General features: G+C 58.5%; 1 protein-coding gene across 1 annotated transcript; it reads left to right on the forward strand.

Annotated features, from left to right (window-relative positions):
• Window positions 1–407: 407 nt before the first annotated feature.
• Window positions 408–18236, forward strand: SNRNP40 (small nuclear ribonucleoprotein U5 subunit 40). Its single transcript, XM_054398675.1, has 10 exons — window positions 408–608; window positions 1588–1717; window positions 3000–3093; window positions 3862–4027; window positions 5082–5204; window positions 6887–7007; window positions 8532–8614; window positions 9078–9139; window positions 13927–14030; window positions 18187–18236. The coding sequence occupies exons 1-10, from the start codon at window positions 408–410 to the stop codon at window positions 18234–18236; spliced, it is 1134 nt and encodes a 377-aa protein (XP_054254650.1).
• The last annotated feature ends 963 nt before the right edge of the window (window positions 18237–19199 follow it).

Consider the following 19199-nt stretch of genomic DNA (forward strand, 5'->3'; position numbering starts at 1 on the left):
TTGTGGCCGGAGGGACAGGCCATAGCCTGGAAGCGCCCAGCGCGATATCACCCACCCGCTGCTCCCCTCACTGACCGCCTCCGTCTGCTGCCATGTTGCTGCCCCCTCACCTTAGGGCACCTACTCAATCAGCCAATCGCCTCCCGCAGTGATTGCTGCCGCCGGCTTTTCACCAATCAGCTTTACTCGTGTTAGGTAAAGCCCACCTGCGGTGCTATCAACCAATCAGAGCGGGGAGCGCTGGCCGGCATGTGGCGCCTCTTGCGTAGCGGCGCACAGGAATTACAATGGGGAGAGGCGGGACATCCGTCTGCGCTTCGCCAATCGACGTGGCAGCAGTGGCGCGGCCGGCCAATGGGGAAGCGGGGGGGCGGAGCGGGACGGACGGGCGCGCACGGCCGGCGGAGATGATCGAGCAGCAGAAGCGGAAGGTCCCGGGCAGCGGCCCTGGCCCGGGCCCCGCTCCCGGCCCCGCTCCCGCCTCCGGCGCCGCCCCTGGTCCCGACCTCCCGCTTGTTCCTGTGGCGGCCAAGCGGCCCCGCCATGAGCTGCCCGGAGCGCCGGGCACCGGTGGGGCACAGCCCGCCCCCGGGGCCCTGCTGCAGGCGGTACGGTGGGGAATCGGGGGAGGGCCAATGGGGGGATGCCGGGATTTAGGGACGGGACAAGGACTGTGTGTGGAAGAGGTCGCGGTGGGGGATGGTGTGCAGGATGCAGCCCCGGGGGGAAGGAGCTTAATGAAATGGGCTCTCAACAGCACCATGAACGCGCCTGGCTTAGACAGAGTGTGGAAACAGCTCGATGGAAAAGGACCTGGGGAGCTTGGTCGACAGCCGGGTGGCCAACAAGACCACCAGCATCCTGGTCTGGATCAGTAAGAGTGTGGCCAGCAGGAGTAAGGAGTAAGCCCCTATGCTGGGCAGTGGTGAGGCAGCAGCTCGAATCTTGGCTTCAGGTTTGGGCTCCTCACTCCAAGAAGGACATTGAGAGGCTGGAGCATGTCCAGAGAAGGGCAACAAAGCTGGGAAAGGGTCTGGAGAACAGGGCTGGGGAGGAGCAGCTGAGGGAGCTGGGGGTGTGGAGTCTGGAGAAGAGGAGGCTGAGGGCAGACCTGGCTGTCTAGAACTCCCTCAAAGGAGGTTGCAGTGAGGTGGGGATTGGTCTCTTCTCTCAGGTAACAAGCAGTAGGACAAGAGGAAATGGCCTCAAGTTATGCCAGGGCAGGTTTAGGGTGGAGATAGGTAAAAATTTCTTCCCCCAAAGGGTTGTCAAGGCCTGGCCCAGGCTGCCCAGGGCAGTGGTGGAGTCTCCATCTCTGGAGGGGTTTCAGAGCCATGGAGATGTGGTGCTGAGGGCCAGGGGTTGGTCACGACCTGGCAGTGCTGGGTGCATTGGTTGGACTTGGTGACCTTAAAGTCTCTTCTAACCAAAACGATTCTGAGAAAGGGTGAGGGGGAAGGGTCCATGAGAGGACAGTGGGCTGAGGGGGTGGTGGGGCTGGGCAGTCCTGCTGTGCTGGCCATGCCTCAGTGTTACCCCTGTCTCCTCCCATGCCATGGCCTAACCCAGCTCTCCTGTCTCCCCCAGGGCCCAACCCGCTGCTCCTCCCTGCAGGCCCCCATCATGCTGCTCTCAGGGCACGAAGGAGAGGTTTACTGCTGCAAGTTCCACCCCAATGGCAACACCCTGGCCTCTGCTGGCTTCGACAGGCTCATCTGTGAGTAGGGCTCTCACTCCATTGCAGGCTGCTCTGCTGGTCTGGAGGTTTTATCTCAGCTCTCAGCTTGCTGGGTCCTGAGAATGAAGAGCTTCGCCAGGAGGGGAGTGAGAAACTTCTTCCACCTCCTCTGGCAGGTCCATGTCCTGCTGGCCCTCAGATGGGGCTGGTAATGAGCTCTGCTGGTCACAGCCCTGTGTCCCCAGGGCCCTTGTCATTGTGGTTTAACCCCAGCAGCTTGCTCACTCCCCACCAGTGGGACTGGGGAGAGAACTTGGAGGGTAGAAGTGTGAAGAACTCTGGGCTGAGATAAGGAGAGTTTCCCAAGGCAAAACAAACCAAGAATTCGTTCAGCACTGCCCATTGCAGGCAGGTTCAGCCATCCCCAGGGCAGCAGGGCTCCACACCAGCTCCTGGGAAGTCCATTGACTGTCCCAGCCCAAGCCAGCACACACACAGCTCACCATCCATGTTTGACTGCAGCAGGCTGCAGGAGCATAGCTCTTGCTGCTTTGGCTTGCTGAGAGGAAGATGATTGTTTTTCTTAACTAATTCAACTTGATGTAAACCCAAAAAGCAGCTGACAACAGTTTCTGTCCTCCTGGAGCTTGCACAATGCTTCTTTGTGACTTTTTTTCCCACCTGGAGTCCTGTGTCTGGCTCTGGAGCCCCTAACACAAGAATGATGTGGACCTGCTAGAGTGAGTCCAGAGCAGGCCACAAAGATGATCAGAGGGCTGGAGCAGCTCTGCTGTGAGGACAGGCTGAGAGAGTTGGATCTGTTCAGCCTGGAGAGTCTGAGAAGGCTCTGAGGAGACCTCAGAGCAGCCTTCCAGTATCTCAGGTGGGCTACAGGAGAGCTGGGGAGGGACTTTGGACAAAGGCTTGGAGAGACAGGACGAGGGGCAGTGGCTTCAAACAGGAAGAAGCTGGATTTAGGTGAGACATCAGGAGGAAATTCTTCCCCCTGAGCATGGTGAGGCACTGGTAAAGTTGTCCAGAGAGATGGTAGAGGCTTCAAGGCCATGCTGGATGGGGCCTTGAGCAACCTGCTCTAGTAGATGTCCCTGCCCAGGGCAGGGAGTTGGAACTGGATGGTCTTTAAGATCCTTTCCAACCCAAAGCAGTCTGAGACCCTCTGCCAGCCCAGATGGGGGAGCACAGAGGTGACAGACCACCACAGCCCACAGGTGATTTTGCTGAGTTCCTGGAGGCTCCCTCCAGCCATGGCAGGTTTCCTTTGCATGTGTGCTGTCCTCACCTCTCCCTCCCTTCCCCCCAGTGCTGTGGAATGTCTATGGGGACTGTGATAACTTTGCCACGCTGAAGGGGCACAGTGGAGCTGTCATGGAGCTGCACTACAACACTGATGGCAGGTGAGTGGCATGCAGGTGGCATTCAGCCCTGGGCCTGGCTCTTTCTGAGGGCAGATGCTTTCTGCTGGCCTGAGTCCCTCAGCACCTCATTCATAGGATCAGAGGATGTTAGGGGTTGGAAGGGACCTCTGGAGATCATCCAGTCCAACCCCCCTGCCAGAGCAGGACCACAGAATCCAGCACAGGTCACACAGGAATACATCCAGATGGGTCTGGAAAGTCTCCAGAGAAGGAGACTCCACAACCTCTGTTGTCCCTGCTCTGACCACCTGCAGCAAACACTTGGGGTGTGGCTTTGCTAGCTAAGGAGTGCTGCCTGCTTGGGGTTGGGAAAATGGGTCTGGAGTCGCCCATGGCCCACTGGTGCCCTTGATTTCAGTCCTGAGGAGCAGGGAAGGTTGGTGTCAGTCATCTGGGAGGCACTGGGGAGGAAAAGAAAACAGGTGAGAGATGTTTGCTGGCCAAAAAGTCCATTTCGTTGTTGCATCTGAGCTGTTGCCACTGAGCTTTCCTTCCTGTGCTCATCCAAAGAGTGTTTGAGGAGGTGGAAAACTAATCAATATGTGTCTAGAAATGGAGGTAATGGGAGTGTCTCCACTCATCCCACCCTGAAACACCACCTTTGGCCTGCTGTATGGGGGAGATTCTACTCCAGGCCTTATTCCTGCTGGCTATTTCCAGCTCTGATGACAGAACTCGACAGTGAAAATGGTGGGAAGGGAGAACTGTTCCTGCCTTGGAGCCCCTGACTGTGATTCCTCCCTGCAGCATGCTCTTCTCAGCATCCACAGACAAAACCGTGGCTGTGTGGGACAGTGAGACTGGGGAGAGAGTGAAGAGGCTGAAGGGCCACACCTCCTTTGTCAACTCCTGCTACCCAGCCAGGAGAGGACCCCAGCTGGTCTGCACGGGCAGTGATGATGGCACTGTGAAGGTCAGTGTGTTGTGTGAGCAGGTGGCCTGGAGTGAGAGGAAGAGATGGGAGTCATGGAAGAATCCTTAGTCCTCCCATTTCAGTGGCTAAATTCAGCCACTCTTAGAATTTGATGAGTCCACAGAGCCACAGAATGGTTTGGGTTGGAAGGGACCTTAAAGCTCATCCAGTTCCAAGCCCCTGCCATGGGCAGGGACATCTCCCACCAGCCCAGGGTGCTCAAGGACTCATCCAGCCTGGCCTTGAACACCTCCAGGCTTGGACCTCCACAACTTCTCTGGGCAACCTGTTCCAGTGCCTCACCACCCCTATGGGGAGCAATTTCTTCCCTCCCTAAATCCAGCTTCTTGAAGCTATTGTCCCTCATCCTGTCACTCCCAGCCCTTGTCAGAAGTCCCTCCCCAGCTTTCCTGGAGCCTGGAAGGCTGCTCTAAGGTCTCCCTGGAGCCTTCTCTTCTCCAGGCTGAACAGCCCCATCTCTCTCAGCCTGCCTTTACAGCAGAGGTGCTGCACCCCTCTCATCATCTTTGTGGCCTCCTCTGGCCCTGCTCCACCAGGTCCCTGTCTGTGCTGAGGGCTCCAGAGCTGCCCCAGCACTGCAGGGAGGTCTCAGCAGAGCACAGCAGAGGGGCAGAATCCCCTCCCTGCCCCTGCTGCCCACCCTGCTGGGGATCACCCCAGGACAAGTTGGCTTTCATAATTTTGACTCCAGAAGTAAAACTTTGAAATAAAATTGGAATTCTCCTTTTTTTTTTTTTTCTGTAACCCTTTGGGGCAGATAAGGGAAATTCTTCTACTGTGTTGCACTTCTGCCCTGCCCTGCATTAGGATAAGAAGGATGAGCTGCTACTGGCATCTTGCAACCCAACCTCCCTTCCCTCCTCTGTACTCCTCAGTTCCTACCACGCCAAACTCTTTTTCTTCATGGAGGTCTCCTGAGATGTAAAAGAGGATTTCAGGAATGGTTTGAGCCTCTGCCAAGTATCTGCCTGTCATTTTCCTGTTCAGTCCTGTTCAGTGTCTCTGTGTGACTTCTCCATCTGCTGTCTTGCAGCTGTGGGACATCAGGAAGAAAGCTGCTGTCCAGACCTTTCAGAACACCTACCAGGTCCTGGCTGTGACTTTCAATGACACCAGTGATCAGATCATATCTGGAGGCATTGACAATGACATTAAGGTAGGACAGTGGTGGTGTCCTCATGTCCCTCTCTGACCCCACAGACCTTTTCCATCCCCTCACATCCTGCCTTGCTCAAGGACAAACCTGTAGGTTCATTTCCCAGTCCCAGGAGCCGTGCAGACCTGCCCTGGCTGCTAATGCAGGGCCAGTGAGCTCAGAGGGAGCTGCTGCAGGGCTCTGTGCCATGTGACAGCCTGGGCAGCCCTGGCATTCCTGGCATTGCTGTCAGCCTTTGAGCTGCTCCAGTCTGCTGGCTCCCCTGGCAGCCTCTGCCCATTCCAGAGCCATATATGAGGTAAACCAAAAGAAACCTGACGACATCCACACTCTCTGCCCTCTGCTCCAGCTTGCAGCTTGATTTGTCACCTGCTGGTGTGGAAAGTTCTTATTTAAGAGCCAGCTCAGTGTTTCATTCAGCTGGTGACTGAGAGTCTCCTGACAGCTGGCAGGCTCAGCCTGCCCCACTGGCCCTGGCTCTGGGGGGCACGTGCTTGTCACAGAGCCACCCAAGTGTGGCTCTGACATCAGAGCTGTCCCCAGTGCCCCTCTGTGGGAAAGAACAGCATGAAGTGTTTGGGGACAGGACAGTTGCTGCCCTGGGCCATCAGTCAGTGGAATCTGGGAGCTGGGGGGGTCTAGGGCCAAGTAGAGAGGGACTCCTGCATGCATGGGCTGCTGCTGTTTAACTCCCAGATCACAGACTGCATCGGGTGGGAAAGGACCCTCCAAGGTCATTTGTCCAACTCCCCTGCAGTCAGCAGGGGCACCTCCAGCTAGATCAGGCTGCCCAGGGCCACATCAAGTCTGACCTTAAATATTTCTAGGGATGAGGCCTCAACCACCTCTCAGAGCAGCCTGTTCAGAACTTCCTTCATTGTGCAGAACTTCCTCTGATCTCCAACATAAATCTGCCCTGCTCCAGTTTCAAACCATTGCCTCTCCTCCTATCACTCCAAGCCCTTCTGAACAGTCCCTCTCCAGCCTTCCTGTAGGACCCCTTCAGATATTGAAATGCAGCTCTAAAGTCTCCCCAGAGCCTTCTCCTCTCCAGGCTGGCCAGCCCTTGGTGTTTGGACACATAACTCCTCAGGTGCAAATTCCACTTTGTCTCCAACAGAAAAGCCTTAGGCTCATATTTCAGCCACTCAGACTCCACCAACTGAGATTGAAAGCTGATCATAGAATCATGGAATCAGTCAGGGTTGGAAGGGACCACAAGGCTCAGCCAGTTCCAACCCCCCTGCCATGCCCAGGGACACCTCACACTACAGCAGGCTGGCCAGAGCCTCATCCAGCCTGGCTGCAAACACCTCCAGGGATGGGACCTCAACCACCTCCCTGGGCAACCCATTCCAGGCTCTCACCACTCTCCTGGGGAAGAACTTCTTCCTCATGTCCAGCCTGAATCTCCCCACTTCCAGCTTTGTTCCATTCCCCCCAGTCCTGTCACTCCCTGACACCCTCAAAAGTCCCTCCCCAGCTTTCCTGTAGCCCCCTGCAGAGACTGGAAGGCCACCAGAAGGTCGCTTCGGAGCCTTCTCCTCTCCAGACTGCACAACCCCAACTCTTTCATGTCATCAGCTGATTGATCAGTCCCAGTGTGGAATGCTCTGGCAGCAGCAGCAGCAGCTCTTGGCTGTCCTTCTGTCAGCCCCTGGTGTTGGTGTTGTGCCTGGCAGGTGTGGGACCTGCGCCAGAACAAGCTGACGTACAGCATGCGGGGACACGCGGACTCGGTCACGGGCCTCAGCCTCAGCTCAGAGGGCTCCTACCTGCTCTCCAATGCCATGGACAACACAGGTAATCACACAGCCACAGGAGCTGCAGCTTGGGAAAGACCCTCAGGGTCACCAAGTCCATCCCACAACCCTACTCTGCAAAGTTCAGCCCTAAACCATATCCCCCAAGCGCCACATCCAAACCACCTTTAAACACACTCATGGTTGGGGACTCCACCACCTCCCTGGGCAGCCATTCCAGTCCCTGACCACTTTTGCTGGGAAAATTTTTTTCCTACTGTCCAGTCTAAACCTCCCCAGTGGCAGCTTGAGGCCATTCCCTCTTGTTCCATCACTAATAACCTATGAGAAAAGACCAGCACCAAGCTCTGCACAACCTCCTTTCAGGTAGTAGTAGAGAGCAATGAGGTCTCCCCTCAGCCTCCTCTTCTCCACACCAACCATCCCCAGCTCCTTCAGTCACTCTCCATCCCATTTATTCTCCAGGCCCTTCCCCAGCTCCTTGCCCTGCTCTGCACTGCCTCCAGCACCTCCACATCTCTCTTGGATTGAGGTGCCCAGAACTGAACCCAGCACTCGAGGTGTGGCCTCCCCAGAGCTGAGTCCCAGGGGACAATCCCCTCCCTGCTCCTCTGGACCCAGCATTTCTAATCCCAGCCAGGATGCCTTTGGCTTTCTTGGCCCCCTGGGCACACTGCTGCCTCCTGTTCAGTTGCCCCTCAAATGTAATGTCCTGGCTGAGGGCACAGCACAGCTCTTGGTTGCTGCTGCCTTCCCCCAGCTCTGTGTGGTGCTGAGGAAAGAACAGCTCAGACTGTTGGATGTAGCAGAACCAGACTAAAGAGCCCCAGATGTCCCAGCCTTGGAAGACTGAGAGGGGAGCTGATCAATGGCTATAAACATCTGAGGGCTGTTGGGGAAGAAGAAGAGGCCAAGCTCTGTTCAGTGGTGCCCAGGGATAGGTCAAGGGGCAATGGGCACAGACTGGAACCCAGGAGGTTCCATCTGAACAGGAGGAAAAACTTCTTTGGTGTGAGGGTGCTGGAGGCCTGGAGCAGGCTGCCCAGAGAGGTTGTGGAGTCTCCTTGTGTGGAGAGCTTCCAACCCCCCCAGGCCAGTGTGCTCCTGGGCAAGCTGCTGTGGGTGCCCTGCTGGAGGTTGGACTGGATGATCTCCAGAGGTTCCTTCTGCCCCCCAGCATGCTGGGATCCTGTGAAGTCCAACCCTGAACCCAGCACTGCCAGGTCACCACTAAACCCTTGGCACCACATCTCCACAGCTTTGAAACCCAGGGATGGGAACTCCACCCCTGCCCTGGGCAGCCAGGGCCAAGCTTTGACAACCCTCAAAGGGAAGAAATTGTTCCTAAACCTGCCCTGGTGGAACTTGAGGCCATTTCCTCTGGTCCTATCACTTGTTCCTTGGGAGAAGAGACCCACCCCCACCTTGCTCCTGCCTCCTGTCAGGGAGCTTGCCCAGCTGGGTGCTCCTCAGCAGCATGGCTGAGGGGAAGGAGCACTGCCAGGAGCTGCCCTTGCCCCCTCCCTGCCCTCTGCAGCTGATGGCTCTGAGCTCTCTCTTGCAGTTCGCATCTGGGACGTGAGGCCCTTTGCCCCCAAAGAGAGATGTGTGAAGATCTTCCAAGGGAATGTGCACAACTTTGAGAAGGTGAGGGTCCTGCAGGCCACAGGCTTGGTCCTCAGACACTGCTTAACTCCTCTGGAAACTGTCCTTTAAATTCCAAGTTTCACCCAGAAAGGCTTTTTAACAAGGACCTAAGGAGAGAGAAATGCACCAAGAGGGCTTCTAATTAAAACTGCACTAAGAAGTGATCTGTGCTGGGCTCAGCTGTAGTCAACTGGACATTAAATATTTGCTGCATTTCCTCTCCATTCTGTACAAAATGAGAAGGCTCTGAGTGTTTGCCAGCAAGGAAATCAAATCTCTTAATTACCATCTCCTCTTCCAAAGGGAGGTCATGAAAGCAGCACTCAGGAGGTCTGTTAAAGTCTTCTGCTGGTTTTGATTTGAGTAGAAGAGGAAAACTAAATCCTCCTTTGGAAACAGATCTGGCCATGAACTTTTGGGTTGTTTTTTTGTTTTTTGTTTTTTTTTTTTTCCCCCTTTGTAGAATCTTCTGAGGTGCTCCTGGTCCCCAGATGGGAGTAAAATTGCTGGAGGATCAGCTGACAGGTGAGGTGCTGCTGCATTCCTGCTGCCATGAATCCCATAACTGCTCTGCAGACACTGCTGGACCAAAGTGGATCTGAGGACTCAGATCATCTAAAGGCTCAAGAGTTGTGAAGGTCCCAAACAACCCTCTGTGGTGGTGTGGGGGTGTTTTCTGCCCTGACTGCAGCAGTGGGGTGTTTGTGTGTTGCCTTTTGTGTTGCTGGAGGAGCCACCCCAGAGCTGTAGAACCTTCTCATCACTGTCAGAAGCTGGCAGAGCTCATGGGATCCACCAGAAGGGTTAGAGGGGTGACAGGGTGGTGAATTTAGCTCCCTTGTGGTCCTGCCAGCAGATGTTTGAGAGACACAGGGAGTGTGGGGGAAAGGTGTGTAGTGAATGGGTTGCACTGGTAAGGACCACAGCTCCCAGTTAAATTGCTGAGTGGTGGCTTGCAAGAGGCACCAGTGGTGTTCTGAGGGGCAGTGTTGAGCCTTACTTGGAGTGATGAGTGAGGAGAAGGAAGGATCTGACCAAATGAGCAGGTAGTGGAGTTGTGAGTGAGATGTTCTGTCAGCCCAGGCAGCTGGGGAGAGGGAAGAGGCCAAAGGCTGAAGGTGACTGTGAAGGATCCAACCTCTGCTGGAGCAAATCCAGACATACCCCTGGTGACAGGGAGAGTGGAATTCCTGCAGACTGGAATCCAGGGCCTGGAGCAGGAGTAATCAGCAAATTAACAAGCCTCTGATAGAGGAGAGGGAGAGGTTTAGCTCAGCCTGTGCAGATAGAGCAGGACCAGCTGCCACAGCAAGGGCCTGAGATGTGACTCTCCTCCTTCCCAGTCCATGAGGGCAGTGGTGGAGGCACGGGGAGGGTGCTGGCCTGCTGAGCCCATGGCTCACCAGCTTGGTGCCAAGGCCTCAGGCCACTGGGTCAGCTGTGCAGGTGGTGCTGGAGGTGTGCCAGCAGCTTTCTGGTGGCACTGGTGACAGGGGTCAGTGCTGGGACCAGGTCTCTGTAATATCTTTCTCTGTGGTCTGGGTGAGGGGATGGAGGCAGCCTCAGGCAGTTTGTGCAGGTGACACCAAGCTGGGGGTGAGTTGATCTGCTGGAGGGTAGGGAGGGTCTGCAGGGGAACCTGGCCAGGCTGAGGCCCATGGGAGGAGGTTCAACACAGCCAAGGGCTGGGTCCTGCACTTGGGTCACAGCAACCCCAGGAATGCTGCAGGCTGGGGACAGAGGGGCTGGAAACTGCCTGGTGGGAAAGGACCTGAGTGACAGCAGCTGAAGATGAGCCAGGGAGAGCCCAGCTGGCCAAGAAGGTCACCAGCAGCCTGGCCTGGAGCAGCAGTGGTGTGGCCAGCAGGAGCAGGGCAGGGATTGTCCTCCTGTCCTGGGCACTGGTGAGGCCACAGCTCAAATCCTGGCTTCAGGTTTGGGCTCCTCACTCCAAGAAGGACATTGAGAGGCTGGAGCAGGTCCAGAGAAGGGCAACAAAGCTGGGGAAGGGTCTGGAGAACAGGGCTGGGGAGGAGCAGCTGAGGGAGCTGGGGGTGTGCAGCCTGGAGGCTGAGGGAGACCTCATTGCTCTCTACAGCTCCCTGAGAGGAGGCTGCAGTGAGGTGCAAGTGACAGGACCAAGAGGAAACAGCTTCAGGTTGGCCCTGGGGAGGTGTAGGTTGGACATGAGGAACAATTTCTTCCCCTTGAGGGCTGTCAAGGCCTGGCCCAGGCTGCCCAGGGCAGTGGTGGAGTCCCCAGCCCTGGGGGGTTTCAGTGCCTTGGAGGTGTGGTGCTGAGGGCCAGGGTTCAGCTGCAGACTTGGCAGTGCTGGGCTCAGGGCTGGCCTCAGTGACCTTAAAGATCTCTTCCATGGACTGCAGGACTTTGGATCAGTAGCATGGGGTGGGTGCAGCACTTGAGAGGCTGGAGCAGGTCCAGAGAAGGGCAACAAAGCTGGGGAAGGGTCTGGAGAGCAGGGCTGGGGAGGAGCAGCTGAGGGAGCTGGGGGTGTTTGGAGAAGAGGAGGCTGAGGGAGACCTCATTGCTCTCCACAGCTCCCTGAGAGGAGGCTGGAGCCAGGTGGGGGTTGGGCTCTGCTCCCTTGTAACAAGGACAGGGTGACAGGAAATGGCCTCAGGCTGCAGCAGGGGAGGGTTAGGTTGGACATGAGAAGAAACTTCTTCCCTCAAAGGGTTCTCAGAGCCTGGCCCAGGCTGCCCAGGGAGGGGGTTGAATCCCCACCTCTGGAGGTGTTTCAGGGAGGCAGAGCTGTGGTGCTGAGGGCCATGGCTTAGCCCCAGCCTGGGCAGAGGTAGGGACTGCTTGGAGTGGATGAGCTTGAAGGGCTTCTCCTACCAAAACTCCTCTGTGACTGTGCCACTGGTGGGGGGGAGCAGGCAGCCAGCTCCCAGGGCAGGCTGGACAAGGCCTCCCCAATCTTTCTGCTATCTCTGAGCTTCTGAATTGTTTTGGAGGAGCAAAATCTGCTGGGAAAGCAGAGGAAGCTTAGAGAAAGCTTTCATCAGCCTGTGTACAAAACAGTTCCCTGCTGGTTGCCCTCCTCCTGCAGCAGGTGGAGGTGCAGTGTATGTTGGGGGGGCAGTTAGCTGCTGGTGAGCCCTGCTGCAGGAAAACCACCTCCTGAGCTAAACACAACAGCAGAGAGCTCTGAGGGGGCTCCTGGGGCAGTTCCTGCCTGCTGGGTGAAAGGGTTGTGCTTGAATCAGTGCTGCTGGGAGCAGCATCCAGGAGCAGGCTTGGATCTGGAGAGCAGAGAGGGACTGGGGGGTGCTGGTGGGTGAGACCTGAGCCAGCAGTGGGCACTGGCAGCCTGGGCTGCACCCAAAGCAGTGTGGCCAGCAGAGCAGGAGGTGGCTCTGCCCCTCCTGGCCTTGTTGAGCCTCAGCCCATGGATCCAGCCCCTCCACAGCCCTTTGCAGAGCCTCCCTGCCCTCCAGCAGGTCAGGACCACCACCCAATGTAGTGTCACCTGCAGGCTGCCTCAGCCCTCTTCTCCAGCTCACTGAGAGAGGCATTAATGAGGACTGGTGCCAGGTGTGGGCCCTGGGGAGCAGCACTGGTGGCAGGAGCAGGGGGGCAGCAGGGCAGCATCTCCCCCACTGCCTGGGAGGCTTTGTAAGAGTGAGCTGAAGGCTGATCCCTGCCTGCAGCCAGCAGATTCTTCCTCACCTCCTGCCTTGAAGGGTCCTGGTGCCCAGGCAGGACCCAGCAGTGGTTGGGAGGCCATGGTGAGGCTGCAGGAGCTGCAGCCAAGGGCTGGCACAATCTGGTGTGCCCCTGATGGAAGCTGGGCAGTGGATCACAGCTTCAGTGGCACAGCAGGAGGAAAGCCACCTGCAAAGCTGCTGGCTGTGAGGGATGAGGCTGCAGAGGGGCTGGGGGAGCACTGGGCTCCCCCTCACTGCTGGCCCAGGCCAAGGCTGCCCACCAGGCTTGCAGGGAGATGTGTGTGAGGGTGAAGACCCTTCTGCCCACTCCAAAGCTGTCCCTTAGCCCACCCTGCTGCTGCCACATGAGGCTCTGAAGGGCCTCACACTTCCCTCTGTACCACGAGGGGTGCCAGGAGGCTGCTGTGGGGTGACAGCAGTGAGGCTTTGGACACCAAGCTGACCTTCAGCTCCTACCTGCTTGGAGCTCTGCTCTCCTGGACCTGGCAGGGCAGCACTTTGCTCCTGAGAATGCCTTTGTTTGTCCACACCAAGAGCTGTGGCAGGTCTGCTGATGGCACCAAGGTGTGTGGTGAGGCTGGCAGGCTGGAGGGAAGGGATCCATCCAGAGGGACCTGGGCAGGCTGGAGGGAAGGGATCCATCCAGAGGGACCTGGGCAGGCTGGAGGGAAGGGATCCATCCAGAGGGACCTGGGCAGGCTGCAGAGCTGGGCACAAGACAACCTCAGGAGGTTCAACAAGACCAAGGGCAAGGTCCTGCAGCTGGGTCAGGGCAATCCCAAGCACAAATGCAGGCTGGGCAGGGACTGGCTGGAGAGCAGCCCTGAGGAGAGGGACTTGGGGGTGCTGGGGGAGGAGAAGCTCAGCAGGAGCCAGCAGTGAGCACTTGCAGCCCAGAGAGCCAAGCAGAGCCTGGGCTGCAGCAAGAGAAGTGTGGCCAGCAGGGCCAGGGAGGGGATTCTCCCCCTCTGCTCCACTCTGCTGAGACCACTCCTGGAGCTCTGTGTCCAGTTCTGGAGCCTCTGTTACAAGAGGGATCTGGACATGCTGGAAGGTGTCCAGAGAAGGGCCAGGAGGATGAGCAGAGGGCTGGAGCTGCTCTGCTATGAGGACAGCCTGAGAGAGTTGGGGTTGTGCAGTCTGGAGAGGAGAAGGCTCTGAGGAGACCTTCTTGTGGCCTTCCAGGATCTGCAGGGGGCTCCAAGAAAGCTGGGGAGGGACTACTTAGGGTGTTGGTAGTGATAGGACTGGGGGGGATGGAGCAAAACTGGAAGTGGGGAGATTCAGATTGGATGTTAGGAAGAAGTTCTTCCCCATCAGGGTGGTGAGACACTGGCAGAGGTTGCCCAGGGAGGTGGTGGAAGCCTCATCCCTGGAGGGTTTTGCAGCCAGGCTGGATGTGGCTGTGAGCAACCTGCTGTGGTGTGAGGTGTCCCTGCCCATGGCAGGGGGGTTGGAACTGGATGAGCCTTGAGCTCCCTTCCAGCCCTGACAGTTCTGTGATTCAGTCCTGGGTGCAGGAACTGCTGCAGGACAGGGGGTTAGGGGCAGGGTGGGGGAGGGGAGGAGGGCAGCTGCTTTCCCTTCTCAGACACTTCACTGCTGCCAACTCTCTTGCAGGTTTGTCTACGTGTGGGACACCACATCCAGGAGGATTCTGTACAAGCTGCCAGGCCATGCTGGCTCAGTCAATGAGTTGGCTTTCCACCCAGAGGAGCCCATCAGTAAGTGGCTGCCCCAGCACCACCCCCTGTCAGCTGGGGAAAGAGTTTCAGTGCTGCTCAGCTGCTGGTCCCCTGGCACACAGCCCCCAGACTGCCCTGCCCCGGGTGCCAGGCAGGTGTGGGGGCAGCAGGCTCCTGCCTGCTCCTCTCCTGGAGAAAGGATTGGGGCTGGGAGTGCCCTGGGATGGGCACTGGAGCTCTGCTGTCCTGCCCTGGGATGGGCACTGGAGCTCTGCTGTCCTGCCCTGGGATGGGCACTGGAGCTCTGCTGTTCTGCCCTGGGATGGGCACTGGAGCTCTGCAGCTGTGCCCTGCCCTGGGATGGGCACTGGAGCTCTGCAGCTGTGCCCTGCCCTGGGGTTGGCACTGGGGCTCTGCAGCTGTGCCCTGGGATGGGCACTGGAGCTCTGCTGTCCTGCCCTGGGGTTGGCACTGGGGCTCTGCTGCTCTGCCCTGCCCTGGGGTTGGCACTGGGGCTCTGCTGCTCTGCCCTGCCCTGGGGTTGGCACTGGAGCTCTGCTGCTCTGCCCTGCCCTGGGGTTGGCACTGGAGCTCTGCAGCTGTGTCCTGCCCTGGGGTTGGCACTGGAGCTCTGCTGTCCTGCCCTGGGGTTGGCACTGGGGCTCTGCAGCTGTGTCCTGCCCTGGGGTTGGCACTGGGGCTCTGCAGCTGTGTCCTGCCCTGGGGTTGGCACTGGAGCTCTGCAGCTGTGTCCTGCCCTGGGGTTGGCACTGGAGCTCTGCTGCTCTGCCCTGCCCTGGGGTTGGCACTGGGACTCTGCTGCTCTGCCCTGCCCTGGGGTTGGCACTGGGGCTCTGCTGTCCTGCCCTGCCCTGGGGGACATCTGGGCAGGCAGCCAACAGCAGCAGGGTGGGTGGCTGTGAGCTGGGGCTTGGCTGCTGCTGCCAAGGGCTTGTCCAGACTTGCCAAGAGCCATGCAAAAGGGATTTGGGATACCTGGGTTTGGACACCAGGGATAGAACCAGACACAGAACCAGGAACTGTGAGCCTGGAGAAGAGAGCCCCAGAGGGGACCTGAGCTGTGCTCAGCTAAAGGGTGAGGGGCAGGAGGCTGGGGCCAGACTCTGCTCAGGGGTGCCCAGGGACAGGCCAAGGGGCACTGGGCACAGACTGGCACCCAGAAGGAGAAACTTCTTTGGTGTGAGGGTGCTGGAGGCCTGGAGCAGGCTGCCCAGAGAGGTTGTGGAGTCTCCTTGTGTGGAGAGCTTCCAACCCCCCCTGGGCATTGTGCTCCTGGGCAGGCTGCTGTGGGTGCCCTGCTTTGGCAGGGGGCTTGGACTGGCTGATCCCCAGAGCTCCCTTCCAGCCCTGCCATGCTGGGATTGCCTGGGCTGGGGTTCTGCTGAGGACAATGCCTGCCTGGGGGTCTGTCTGCAGTCTGGGGTCTCTCACCCAAAGGGCTGAAGGTTTCTGTGCAGCAGGCTTTGGCCCCACTCTGGAGTTACCTGCACATAGGCACAGAATGCTCTGGGTTGGAAGGGACCTTCGAGGCCAGGTCCAGCCCTGAGCCCAGCACCACCAGGGCACCACCAAACCATGGCCCTCAGCACCACATCTGCACAGCTCTGAATCCCCCCCAGGGCTGGGGACTCCACCACTGCCCTGGGCAGCCTGGGCCAGGCCTTGACCACCCTCAAGGGGAAGAAATTGTTCCTCATGCCCAACCTAAACCTGCCTTGGGGCAACCTGAGGCTATTTCCTCTCATCCTATTGCTTGATACTTGGAACAAGACACTGATCCCACCTCAGCCTCCTTGCAGGAGCACCAGGCAGCAGTGCAGGGTGAGCTGCTGCTGCTGCTGCTGGCTTTCCCAGCCCCCTGGGTGAGCTGAGCCCAGGTTTGCTCTCAGCTTCTCAGCCCTGCTGCAGCCTGGGCAGGGCTGTGGGGTGCTGGTGGTTGCTATGGCAGCATCTGCTCCAGCAGCCAGGGCCCAGCCCTCCTCCAGCCAAAATCTGCCAGGAGCCAGCCCTGAGGTGAAGCCAGGGGCTGGGTGGTGCTGAGGATGCCAGTCCCTGCAGCAGGGCCATGAGTCATGGCTTTGTTCCCATGGCCCTGTCCTCTGCTTGGAGCCTGCTCTCAGGCAGGCAGTGGATGGTCTGAGGTTGTGCTCTGCTGAGCTGCTCCTCAGCCACTCCCTGGGCCTCAGAGAAGAGTTTCATCCCCAGCCAGGTGCTGCGTGGCAGGCAGGCAGCTGATTTCTGTCAGCAGTGGGAGTGTTCAGTCAGCCAAGTGCTGCACCCACCCCATGCTACTGATCCAAAGTCCTGCAGCCCATGGAAGAGATCTTTAAGGTCACTGAGGCCAGCCCTGAGCCCAGCACTGCCAAGTCTGCAGCTGAACCCTGGCCCTCAGCACCACACCTCCAAGGCACTGAAACCCCCCAGGGCTGGGGACTCCACCACTGCCCTGGGCAGCCTGGGCCAGGCCTTGACAGCCCTCAAGGGGAAGAAATTGTTCCTCATGTCCAACCTACACCTCCCCAGGGCCAACCTGAAGCTGTTTCCTCTTGGTCCTGTCACTTGCACCTCACTGCAGCCTCCTCTCAGGGAGCTGTAGAGAGCAATGAGGTCTCCCTCAGCCTCCAGGCTGCACACCCCCAGCTCCCTCAGCTGCTCCTCCCCAGCCCTGCTCTCCAGACCCTTCCCCAGCATTGCTGCCCTTCTCTGGACCCAACTCCAGCCTCTCAATGTCCTTCTTGGAGTGAGGAGCCCAAACCTGAAGCCAGGATTTGAGCTGTGGCCTCACCAGTGCCCAGGACAGGAGGACAATCCCTGCCCTGCTCCTGCTGGCCACACCATTGCTGCTCCAGGCCAGGCTGCTGGTGACCTTCTTGGCCAGCTGGGCTCTCCCTGGCTCATCTTCAGCTGCTGTCACTCAGGTCCTTTCCCACCAGGCAGTTTCCAGCCCCTCTGTCCCCAGCCTGCAGCATTCCTGGGGTTGCTGTGACCCATCCTCTGAGTTCCTGGAGAACCCCCCAGGTCTCTTGTGCACTTGGATGAAACTCTGCTCAGTGTCAGGAGCTGTGCTTCTGGGGTCTTCTTTGGACTGTTGGGTCTTGAATCCCCCAAAGAGCTTTTCCTGATGGCTCAGGGGTGTTGCAGTTGGGTGCCAGGGGTGGTTTGCCTGTTCTGATGAGTTAAGGTGGTCCTGGTGCAGCTTTCCTGGCCAGGCTGTGCCCTCTAGTGGCACCCAGACCCTAGGCACTGCCCACTTGGCATCCAACACTCCTCACAGTGGCAACAGCTCCTCAGGATGCATCAGCAGCAAGGGACTTGGGGGTGCTGGGGGGTGAGAAGCTGGACAGGAGCCAGCACTGGGCACTGGCAGCACAGAAGGCCAAGGGCAGCCTGGGCTGCATCCAAAGCAGTGTGGCCAGAGCTGGAGAGAGGATCCTGCCCCTCTGCTCTGCTCTGGGGAGACCTCACCTGCAGGGCTGGGTCAGATATGAGACCCCAACACAGGAAGGACCTGGAGCTGATAGAGCAGGTCCAGAGGAGGCTGCAAGGATGAGCAGAGGGCTGGAGAGCCTCTGCCATGGGGACAGGCTGAGGGAGCTGGGGGTGTTGAGCCTGGAGAAGAGAAGGCTCCAGGGAGACCTCAGAGCTGCATTTCAGTATCTGAAGGGGACCTGCAGGCAGGCTGGGGAGGGACTGCTCAGAAGGGGCTGTGGGGACAGGATGAGAGGCAATGGTTTGAAACTGGAGCAGGGCAGAGTTAGGTTGGAGCTCAGGAGGAAGTTCTGCAGAGTGAGGCTGGGGAGACACTGGAACAGGCTGCCCAGGGACGGGGTGGAGGCTCCATGCCTGAAGTCGTTCAGGCTCAGCCTTGCTGGGGCTCTGGGCAACCTGCTGGGGTTGGGGATGTCCCTGCTGGGGGCTGGACCAGATGACCTCTAGAGGACCCTTCCAGCCCAGGCTCAGGACATCCTGCCTTGGGATGTGGAATGGCCTGGGGAAGCCCAGCAGCTGAGGAGGGGTCAGAGCAGTGGTTCCATGAAGTGGGCTTGGGGAGATTTTGCCTTCCTGGAGCACTTCCAGCAGCATTTGATCCATTTGATTCCAGTGCTGGCACGGGGGAGGCCTCAGCTGCTGCTTCCTTGTCTCACTCCTCTCTCCCTGTCTCTCTCTCCCTCAGTCCTGTCTGCATCCAGTGACAAGAGGCTATACATGGGGGAGATCCAGTGAAGGGGAGATCCAAGCAGGAGCTGCTGGGATTTGTGCCCTGATGATCCCTGCCTCTCAGAAACCAGCTGGACTTGCTTCTGCCCACTGCCAGCCCCTCTCCTGCCTGTGGCAGTGGCAGAAGGTTGAGGCAGCAGGATGTGACCCTCTGGCAGGCTGGGACAGCCTCACTGTGCAGCTTTCTTCCACCCTCCCCTTCTCTGGGGAGGAAGGAGAGGAATTTGGCTCTGGTTGCAGCAGCCCTGGCCCAGATCCCTTGAAGCTGGTCCTGCTTTGTTTCAAGTCCACTGGTGGCTTGAGCATCCCCTGCCTGCTTTCTCTTGGTGTTTTTATACAGTCAGAACTCCAACAGAGACCTTTTTACAACTGCTGCCTCCTGCCACTTCTTCTCTTTCAGCAGCACCAAGCCCTTGGCCTGGGGGCTGGACCCCAGCTGCTCACGGGGAGCCCACCCAAGCTGGGGGCCTGCAGGCCCTGGGGTTGTTAATTGCTGTGAGTTAGTTTGCTGTGAGGAGGACAAGCTGCACTCCTCTGCTTCAGCTTCCATCCTCTTCCCCTCACCCCCTCCCCCTGTTTGCTGCCCTGGCTCAGGCTGCATCAGGCATCTGTCACCTCTCACTGCCTCCCCCCAGCCCATCTCTAGGGCTGGGTGACACTGCAGGGCCCACCCAGTGCTCCCCCCCCACCCCGAGCAGTGCCTGCACCAGGATGGAGCTGCTGCAGCCAGGGAAGTGCAGTGCAATGGGAAGAGCCCAAGGTCTCCTTGAGGGTTTCTCTTGGCCCTGGCTGGCCTGCTGTGGGCCCTGGATGGAGGGTGAGCCCCTGGGGGCCAAAGCAGGCCCAGCAGCTTGTGAGGAGGCAGGAGAGCCTCCTCTTCCCCAGGCTGCATCTGCCCCAGGAGGGGGGAGCTCCCCAGGGCAGGGGGGTTGGAGCTGGATGGTCCTTGAGGTCCCTTCCAGCCCTGAC

The sequence above is a fragment of the Indicator indicator genome, unplaced genomic scaffold (genome assembly GCF_027791375.1).
Source record: "Indicator indicator isolate 239-I01 unplaced genomic scaffold, UM_Iind_1.1 iindUn_scaffold_77, whole genome shotgun sequence".
NCBI lineage: Eukaryota > Metazoa > Chordata > Aves > Piciformes > Indicatoridae > Indicator > Indicator indicator.